The 10,260-nt window shown below is 37.4% G+C and overlaps 1 protein-coding gene across 1 annotated transcript; it reads right to left on the reverse strand.

Moving 5' to 3' along the window:
- Nucleotides 1-761: 761 nt before the first annotated feature.
- LOC112784382 (iron-sulfur cluster assembly protein 1) lies at nt 762-2,809 on the reverse strand. The gene is made up of 3 exons (XM_025827561.2): nt 2,385-2,809; nt 1,885-1,939; nt 762-1,382 (listed from the first exon to the last, which is right to left on the reverse strand). The coding sequence occupies exons 1-3, from the start codon at nt 2,671-2,673 to the stop codon at nt 1,226-1,228; spliced, it is 501 nt and encodes a 166-aa protein (XP_025683346.1). The 5' UTR covers nt 2,674-2,809; the 3' UTR covers nt 762-1,225.
- Between the last annotated feature and the right edge of the window lie 7,451 nt (nt 2,810-10,260).

The raw sequence follows: 10,260 nt of genomic DNA on the forward strand, positions 1-10,260 counted from the left end.
ACTTGGTTTTCGCATTCACCAATGGAGCAAACGGGATAATATTTTTTTCCTGGTTTGCACAGTTATTATATGCAAAAATGAGAAAGTATTTCTACTTCATTTTCGAAGTCAGCAGAAACGAAAATGGTCTAAATGATTTGCCTCGTTTTTGCAGACATAGCGAGGGGAAATCTTGTAATTTTTGTTTTCGCATTTCTACTCGGCGAAAATGGAACTAAATGTTCAAAACAGTAAGAAAGTGGAAACCTTGTAACCCCTTCAACGTTGATGTGATTTAGAGATGCCAATGACGAGAAATAATAGTTTACATTTTGTTTCCGGTAATAATTATGGGATATTTCCAATTCCAAAAACCATTGTCTCCGCTTACGTCATCTTATCTTTTTCCCACCTTGTGGACAAATATTAAATCATTTCCTACTGGAGAAGGAAAAAAGAAGACTTTGAATAGTAATAACTTGATCATAATGTGCGGTGCTTATCTTCAATGGCGTGTCTGTCTTGATAATGCTATCAAATATAAGCTGCCTTTGAATCCGGCTCTGTGATCATGCACTTTAATTGGAAGGTTTATTTTACAATGGATCAACAATCACCATTAAGTTTTATTCGACTACAAGTAAAACGGTGCCATGTCTGAGGTCACTTTATTCTTCAGTCTCGTACCTTTGCATACGTCCTTCACTCGAGCACTTAAACTAAGTGTTATTGCTAATAAATTTACTTAGAAATAATAGAGACAATTCTATGGCTAAAGGGAGTGGGAAAATGAATATCATGCTATTTTATTGTGTATGCATACATAAGTTATGGCGATAAGAAATTTAACTGCTCAAACATGATTCGCCAATATTAAGTACAAAGCATGGAGCCAACAAAGAACAAACCATAGCCTAGCAGCTTCAAAAGTAATTACTGAATTGTGAGAATACAGGTGAGAAGCCCAAACCAAGAAAGAGTTAGAACTAGAGGTGTTTCTAACGATGTACAACACATAAACATTAAGGGAAAAAAAAAGGGCAGCCCGGTGCACAAAATCCTGCATTAACGCACGGTCTGAGGAAGGGTCACACTCAAAGGGTGTAATGTTTGCAGTCTAACCTGATATGGCTGTTTCTATGGATTGAACCCGTAACCTTGAGGTCACATGCAAATAACTAAACCGTTGCTTTAGAAAGAAAAAAAAAAATGATTGTTTACATCACCATTCTAGGAGTAGAAGAGATCAAGTTGTGGCAACCTTCTCTATGGTTGTTGTTTCCTCTCCGTTTGTCTTAGCGCACTTAGCTTCATAGTCTTTGACAGCTGCTTTAATCGCATCTTCAGCAAGCATGCTGCAGTGAAGCTTAACTGGCGGAAGTGAAAGATGCTTTGCAATTTCGCTGCAGGACATCAAACATTTGTCACTCCAAAAACTCAAAATAGCAGACAGGAATCATTAAGAATGAAGAAATAACAAGCTAGAATGAGGCAGATTAAAAAAATGAGATGGTATAAGTCATGGAAACCAAAGGCCTTGAAGAAGCATCCAAAGATAAAATTAATTCTACAACAATCAATAGGCTAAGAGAGAGTAGCAAGCAGATGAATAGCGGAATATAAACTACCTCAACCTGTGTTAGACAAGAAAACATTGTTAATTTGGTGAATAATCTCAGCATTCTCAAGAGCATATACCATACGTGCATGGTGCACCCAACCGGCAAAATCAATCATATATTACACTGGTCATAACTCATGACCAGAATAAACTTCTGTTAACCCTAACTCATTATGTTTCATATTATTAATAAAAATAAGTACAAAAGGTTCTAAAATGATAAAACGTTTACCATACAATTGAACACATATCATTGATTAGAGAGTTGCAAGGCAGATACTTACGTGTTCTTAATGGACAAAACTTCCTCCATACGCTTTCCCTTTACCCATTCAGTAGCTAACCAGAGAAAAACCATAAAACAAAAAGATTTATGTCAATCTAGCAATGATGACAAAGTTGGATGAACAATGATAAATCAATTCAACAATCAAAAACTTTTTCTCAGAATAAGACCCTTTAAAGCCACTACCCCTATATACACCAGTGGCAAGTGGTAACAATCACAAGCTCCCGTTCCGCAAGAATTTCAACTCCGAACTTCCTAATGCCTATGCCCTGAACTTAACCAGCTTCTGAAACCTTAAAAAGGCTTCAACTTCACAAACCAGGAATCCAAAAACGCTCTCTCAAAAAAATCCCCAGCTCATAGGCAATCAAATCCAAAACCATAATCGTATTATTATGATTTTAATTACAAGAAATTAAGCACCTAACGGAAACCAATTGGGGAAAAATAATAATAAAAAATAAAAAAGAGGCAGCAATAGCAAATAAGGTTTACCAACAGAGGAAGAAGCAATGGCAGAGCCACAGCCAAAGGTCTTGAAGCGAGCATCAACAATCTTGCCAGTCTTCTCGTCAACCTTAATCTGCAGCTTCATGACGTCACCACACGCTGGTGCTCCAACCAGACCTGTTCCCACGGTGGGGTCATTCTTGTCGAAGGAACCAACGTTCCGTGGGTTGTTGTAGTGATCTACCACCCTCTCGTGGTAAAATCGCCGCAGAACCCTAACCGCCTGCGACGGCACCGGCGTCGCGAATAACCTCTTTGCGGCGACCCTCAGCATTTTTGTGTTTTTCGTGTTTTGATGCCTTTTTCTTCCTTTCTTGGAGCCCTGAATTGCAAGATGAGAATAAAAAACAAAGGAACCCAAGAAAATAGGACATTAATTAATTAATTAATATTTTTTTATAAAATATTTCAATTATCCGAAAAGAAAAATACAAAATATAAGAAGAATTAGAATTTTTTATTTAAATAAATTAAAAAAATATTTTATTTACTGAAATAAATAATTTTAAAAATTATTACGAAAATACTTAGGATTACTTATCTCGTTTACAGTGTAAACGAGACTTATTTCGATAAGACAGTGCGAATGACACGTGTATATCTCATTTACACACCGTAAACGAGATACGTGTTAAATTATAATGCTTAATGAAATACAATAAGACAAATTTCTAATCGCTATAAAAGAATGTGTAACTTTTGGCATTCTCCACATACATTTCATATCTTCTTTTTTTTTTTTTCTATTTTTCTTCCAAAAAATAGGCAAAAATGTACCGTAATAATGGATATGTGGTTGTCTGTGTGTATCCCAATTGTCATATGAGTAACAGTGACAATGGAATGATATTTGAGTGTAATAATCCGTTACTATTTCACACTCGATACGTAAGTTCGTTGTCCGAGTCGAAGAGTCTGATATTGAGTAACTTTAGTGGTTTAGGGAGAAAAGAGATCGGAAGGGTGGGGTATAGGTTTCTAGAACAGTTGGGTAATGGAGTTTTTTGGTTTCGCCTGTTTCAGCTTTAGGGCAACGACCATGTGCGACTCATATTTGATATCTATGGGAGAATCATGGCAAAACAAGTGATGGAGCTTTTCGCCGAGGTTGGTGATGTTGGTGGCAGTGGATCCGTCCACTCGACCTTTGTGCAAAATGACCCACCTCTCGCACTACTATAGATTCATGTTGCTAGTCCAGTGGAAGACATAAATGTGGGTGATGAAGACTTCGACGAAGAGTATGTTGTGGATAGCAACAACAGTGATTCCTCTGAAGATGACAATGGGGAGGAGTTTGTACTAGAGACGTCGACTGAGGCAGCGGTGCGCTATGTTTTGCTTTTCCCTCTCCGATTCTGATGCTACCAGATGTACAAAGTCACTATCATGCATTGGCTCTGGACGCGATGCATGAGAAATCTCCATTTTCTAACACTGGGAAAGACGATTACAACCTAGACGGTGGGATGGAGTTTTGGGTCAGTCACAGATTCAAAAGCAGAGATGCAGTAAATCATGGTGTGAAGAACTACAGCAATCGCAGAAGTGCTGAGTATCGAGTGGTCGAATCGGACAAATTAAAGTAATATATGCATTGCCGCCAAAATACAACTGGATGTCCCTGGAGGCGGTGGTGGTGGTTGATGAACGGATTTTTCGTATGGTTTAGAATTTCATAAATGAAATCTCGTTGCAAGTATAGTTTCTAAACCAACAAATAATCCTCTCATGCAAAAAATTGTTTGTCACAAGTACAAACCCCAATAAAAATAACCTAAGGATTCAAACCTCGGGTTGTCTCTCAAAGAAATTGCAGGGAAGTGTTCTTGTTATTGGTTATGGAACAAGTATATTTTGGGGTTTTGAATAAGGGACAAGAAATGTAAATAGCAAAAGAAGTAAACTAATAACTAAGAAAGCTCTTGGCAAGGAATGAGAATTAGAAGTCCTCATCAATTGTGATGAGAATTGTCCATTGCTCCACTTAGTTAACCTCTAACTATGAAGGAAAGTCAAGTAGAGATAATCAATTTGAGTCCAAAAGTCCTAGTCAAATTCTAAAGAAGACTAGAGTTAGTGTCATTCAAGTCAATTAGCAATTTCCAATTATCAATCAACAAAAGAGTTTGATAACTCAAGTGTCTCTAATTACTCAACCCAAACCAAGAGGAGAAAAAATCTACTCTAACATCCTTCCAAAAATTTTATCAAACACTTGGAAGGCATAAAAGGAGAGTAAGATAAAATTGCAAGAAAAGTAAATCTACACTACCGATTGTAAGGAAATTAACAACAACAATTCAAATCAACAATAAAAAAAATCAAACATAAATTGCATTAAAGGAAAATAGAAGAAACAAGAGTGCATCAACAACAAGATAAACAAATACAAGGAATGAAATGCTAAACTAGGAAAGCAAGGGTAGAGGAATAAGAAATTGGAAAGGAAAAGCAAATCAAATCATGAATTAAACCTAGATCTAAGAAATTCTAATTTACATCTAACCTAATTCTAAAGAGAAGAGAGAGCTTCTCTCTCTAGAAACTAACTAAAGCATGATGAAAACTAAACTATGTGCTTCCCCCTTGACTCCTCTTTATTTTTTGCATGTAATAGGCTTAGAAAATGAGTTGGATTTGGGCCTGAGAAGCTCAGAAATCGCCCCCAGCGTTTTCACTTTAATGAAGTCACGTTCGAGCTACGACGCATATGCGTGGGTTATGCGTACGCGTCGCCTGGCGACTTCAAATCCACGTGCGCGCGTCTGCCACGCGTGCGCGTCGATGAATGCATCCCAAATCCTTGATTTTCCATGATTTCTCCACTTTGCATACTTTTCTCTTCATTCCTTTGATCCATTCCTAGCCTTTTCAACCTGAATTCACTAACAAACACATCAAGGCATCTAGTGGAATCAAAAGTAAATTAAAATTAGCAAATTGAGGGCCTAAAAAGCATGTTTTCATACTTAAGCACAAATTAGGAGAAAATCATGAAACCATGCTATTTCATTGAATAAATGTGGGAATAATGGATGAAATCCACCTAAATTAAGCACAAAATGTACCACGAAATAGTGGTGCATCAAATCTCCCTACACTTAAACCAAGCATGTCCTCATGCTAGACCAAGAAAGAGACAAAGGGTATCAACATTTATTCAATGTAAACTATCTAAATGCAATCTACCTACATGCAACTATCTAAATGAATGCGATTGCTTGGTCAAAATAAATCAATTTCCAAGAAGGCATATGTAAGCATAAGGGCTAAAGGTATTAACAACCAAGCCAAACCACAATTGAATTGAGTTATTAAAGAATTTTACAAACTTGCAAGAAATGTGATGATTCTAGGTGAAAACATGTAATTGAGCAATTGAACCCTCACCGGATGTGTATCCGCTCTAATCACTCAAGTGTATAGGGGTTGATTCACTCGATTCTCCCCTAATCATGCTTTCCAAGATTTGTTTTTCATCTAACAATCAACAATTATTTCATGCATGTATACAATTATCATGAGGTCTTTCCATAAGGTTGTAATGGGGTTAGGGTCAAGGTAGGATGCATATGGATAGGTGGACTAAAATTTGAATCTTTGATTAAATTAAACTTCCCACCTAACCTATATAACAACCTATACAATTTAAAAGCTAACCTAACTACCCATTCTTCACTTTTTCACACACTCATGCATTCTCTTTTTTCACAACTCATATGCATTGATTATTATTGGACTTCACTTTGGGGCATTTTGTCCCCTTTTTATTGCTTTTCTTTTTCTTTCTTTTTCTATTTTTTTTATATATATATTTTTTCTTTTATTTTCTCATTTTTTTTCTTTTTGCAATAAAGTATATACAAAAGTATCAATGCATATGGTTTTACATTTAATTAACATATGAGTATGTACCAATTTTCCAAGATCTTCAATGAAAATACAAAACACACTTTTTTCTCAACCAATATCCCAAGTTTTCCCACACTTGAATGATACACATTCACTAGCCGAAGCTGATCAAAGATCCAAATAAAGGACATTTATTGTTTTTCTCTTTAAGGCTTGTAATGTGCTTATATTAAGAACAAGTGGGTTAATTGCAAGCTCAAAGTTGGCTAATAATGGAAGATAAAAGGTAAGGCTATTTGGGTAAGTGAGCTAAATGAAATGATGGCCTCAATCATATAAGTGCATGTATACACAAGATAATGGACATAAAGAATCAAACAAATCAAAGATTACAATCATAGAAAGAGAATAATGCACACAAGAAGGAAATAAAGTGGTTATAAGATGTAACCACAGAATTAAGGCTAAAAACTCACAAGCTTGTGTTCTTAGCTCAAAGATATGATCCACAATATATATATAATTCAAGCAAGTTCAATGAAAAAATTTTATTCAAATCAATTGGGATGCCCTATAGATAAATTTCTTGGAAAATTTCATTATTTTGACTAAGCTTATTATGTATATATATGCAAAAATAAGAAAAATATATATGCAAAATAAGAAAATACAACAAAAAATCCTAAAAGACCTAAGAATGAAATGCAAAAGTGTTGGGATTAGAAATTTGTCACCCAAAAATGCTGACTGTTCAGACGACCTCCCCACACTTAAAGTTTGCACCGTCCTTGGTGCATTCAAAGATGAGTAAGGGGGTACGGCGACTCTCCGAATTGCCACCTTTAGCTGGTGGATCAACCAGGTGCTGCATGTTCTTTGTCCCACTTCCATTTTTACTTATAATGAGTCATCCTGAAAATAGAATATAACATAGTAAGAAAAGGGAATGCGAAAGCAAGGAAGTATACATTGTTGGAATGAGATAAATCACTAGAATCGAGTGAGTGACCCAGTGTGTGACATTAATGAATTAAGTGTGTGAGTTCTAAGATGCATGCGGTCTAGAACACACACACTAGCATAAAAAGAACTATGTCACAGTTACACAAAAAGGAACATGCACTTCACTCATCCTAATGTGCTTGAGATGCTCTTAACTCGTAGGTTAAGACAACCAAACAAGCAATAAAGAAGCATGAAAGCATTCAAGTCAAAAATGCATGGATGCATATGATCAAGAAGCACAATGCATTAAGATAAATGCACAACATCCATCAAGAAATTGCCTATTCAAAGAAAAGGGTTCAAATCACATGGTGGCCAAATCATGTAATTCAAAAAGATTTAATATGCTTGAAAGGCAATTCTCATGCACCTGGTATTCACAAAATTAAGCATGAAGTACTAAAAACCAAGTAACCAATTTATAACCTCAATAAAGAATTCAACAAGGAATATAAACAAGAACGATGTTAAGACGACATCTTATCGGTAATCAGCAACAACAAACAGTAAACAAGATTTATAATCCAACACTTATAATGAAAAAGAGAAAATTAAATGAAAATTAAACTAACTAACTAACTAACCAAAAGAAATGGTTACCAATGGTGTTTGATAGTGTTGGATGAGGGGTAAGAGAAGGGAAGAAGAAAGGAGAAGAGAAGAAATGGAAAGAAGATGAGAAAAGAAGAGTGGTGAAACAGACGGTCCACGCGTACGCGTTGTGTGACACGTGCACGTGGTGAGGTGAAATGGGAGCGACGCGTACGCGTGATAGCTTATTCAGAGAGCGACGCGTATGCGTGAGGTGACGCGTACGCGTGGATAGGCTTGTGCCAAAGGCACAAAATTGGCATGGAGTAGGCACAACTCTTTGGATTTTGTATTGAGGTGGAAATTTTGTATCCACGCGTACGCGTGGGTGACGCGTGCGCGTGGATGGTCGAAAATGCTTGTGGCACGCGTATGCGTGGGTGACGTGTACGCGTGGGTTGGTGCTCTGTTTTTCAAAATTTTTCGATATTTTTGCACCAAACCAAGCTTTCCAAACCTCCAAACAACTACCAAAACACCATAAAAGCTTATTTAACATACTAAACTCAACTAAACTCAACAAACCAATCAAAATATGAAATTAGGCTAATTTTACCAACATTTACAAAAGAGAAAATGCAAAGATTTTATCATGGTGGGGTGTCTCCCACCTAGCACTTTTATTTATTGTCCTTAAGTTGGACTTATGGGGAGCTCCTTATCAAGGTGGCTTGTGCTTGAAGCCATCCTTGAACATCCACCAATGCTTGAGTCTCCAATAAGCTCCATTCTTCAAAATTAATGCCTCCAAGCTTTGATGGAGTTCTTCACAAACCATGAGCTCCCAAAGTTGGTTCTCCTTGTGCGATCCGGGATTCCACACTTTATTTTGATACCCGTCTTTAAATTGATCATCATTAGTCCATCCGGGTGGCATGACCTTGGAATTCTCACTTAAGTGACCAAACATCCTCCTAGACCCAAGCAATCTAGCTCTACACCAACCCTTGCTTTTAAACCTTGAACATGCAACCATCATAGACTTTGATTTACAATGCCAACCACTAACCATCTTCCTTTTGCTCTTAAAGCCACAAAGAACTCTAAGTTGCCCATCTGTCTCAAGCAAACCATATTCAAGTAGGCTAATTAAGCTTAGAGATGAAAGATTTACCCACTTGAATGTAAGAATGGATGGTGATGGCTTGGGGAGAGGTGTTTCTAATGTCCTTACAAGCTCCACTCCCTTGTGTTCTTCCTTGATTACCTCCACCTCCAAACAAACCTCTTCAATTTCAACCTCTTCCTCTTGGTAGCTTTGTTCTAATTCAATCTCTTCTTCATTACTCACCAAAGGCATGGGAGGTTGTGCCTCTTCTTCTTTAATCTCCATGTCAAGTCCAATAAGAGAAGATTCAATTGTAGATAAGAAATTCACCAATGATTGAATCCATCTCTTGATAAACCTCTTCAAAATCTACAACCATGATATGTTTTGGAGGTTGTACACCCTCCTCAACGTCAATTTCAAGCTTCTTGGAGGGATTTTCTATAACTCTAGATTCTCATGGAGGTTCTGCATCTCCTAAGTCTTCAACCACTTCTTCCTCTTCTTCAACAATCATAGGTTCCTCCAATTGTTCCAATACAAAGCAACATTCCTCATTTTCCACCGGATTTCCCAATCACTCCTTCATGCTATGCTCTTCATTTGATTCTCCACATGTGGCCATGAGAGTGCTTTGAGTGTTCAAGCATTGGGTGGCTAATCGATGCACTACCTCTTCCAAGGTGGCCGTGAATCCTAGTGCCTCCCTTTGCATTTCTCTTTGTTCTTGAAGTAGCAAAGTGAGGGGGTCATCAATTGGGGCTTGGGGTAGATAGGAGGGTTCATTGTTTTGGAGGAAGGGTTCATAATAGGAAGGTGGTTCTTCTTGGTAGGGGTATGGCGGTTCAATACTCTCCAGTTTTTCCACTTGTTGCACAACACACTCCACGGGTTCTCCTCCACAATCATCCTTGAACACGTTTTGCTTGTGGCATGAATCCCATGAGTCTATCTTTTGACGGATGGTTGCTTGAAGCCGGTCCATTGATTCCATGAGGCGATCTCTTGATTCTTGCTCCAACTTCCTAACATAAGTAAGATCATATTGCTCTTGGATCGATGGGCATGAATATTCTTCCATGGAGGGTTATGGTGGAAAATAGAATTCATCTTGTGGGTGAAAATTTGCATACATTGAAGGTGTTTCATCTTGGTAATAGTATGGAGGAGGTAGTTCTTGGAGGTGTTGAGGTTGAAATAGTGGTAGTTCTATGTGTGGTTCATATGGCTCATATGGTTGTTGGTATGGTGGGTAAGGATTAGGGTCATATGAAGGTGTTTGGTAAAAAGGGGCTTGTGAGTATGGTTGAGGGTTATATTGAGGATGAGGTTCATAGGCATGTGGTGGTTGTTGACAAGTAC

The sequence above is a fragment of the Arachis hypogaea genome, chromosome 20, assembly GCF_003086295.3.
Source record: "Arachis hypogaea cultivar Tifrunner chromosome 20, arahy.Tifrunner.gnm2.J5K5, whole genome shotgun sequence".
In the NCBI taxonomy this organism is placed as follows: domain Eukaryota; kingdom Viridiplantae; phylum Streptophyta; class Magnoliopsida; order Fabales; family Fabaceae; genus Arachis; species Arachis hypogaea.

What these genes read in the sequence shown, in the direction of transcription:
- LOC112784382 (XM_025827561.2), bottom strand. Translation starts at nt 2,673, where the DNA reads ATGCTGAGGGTCGCCGCAAAGAGGTTATTCGCGACGCCGGTGCCGTCG. An exon ending in CATTGCTTCTTCCTCTGTTG is followed by an intron (nt 1,940 to 2,384) that starts GTAAACCTTATT and finishes TTCTCTGGTTAG; the next exon opens with CTACTGAATGGGTAAAGGGA. An exon ending in GTTTTGTCCATTAAGAACAC is followed by an intron (nt 1,383 to 1,884) that starts GTAAGTATCTGC and finishes GATGTCCTGCAG; the next exon opens with CGAAATTGCAAAGCATCTTT.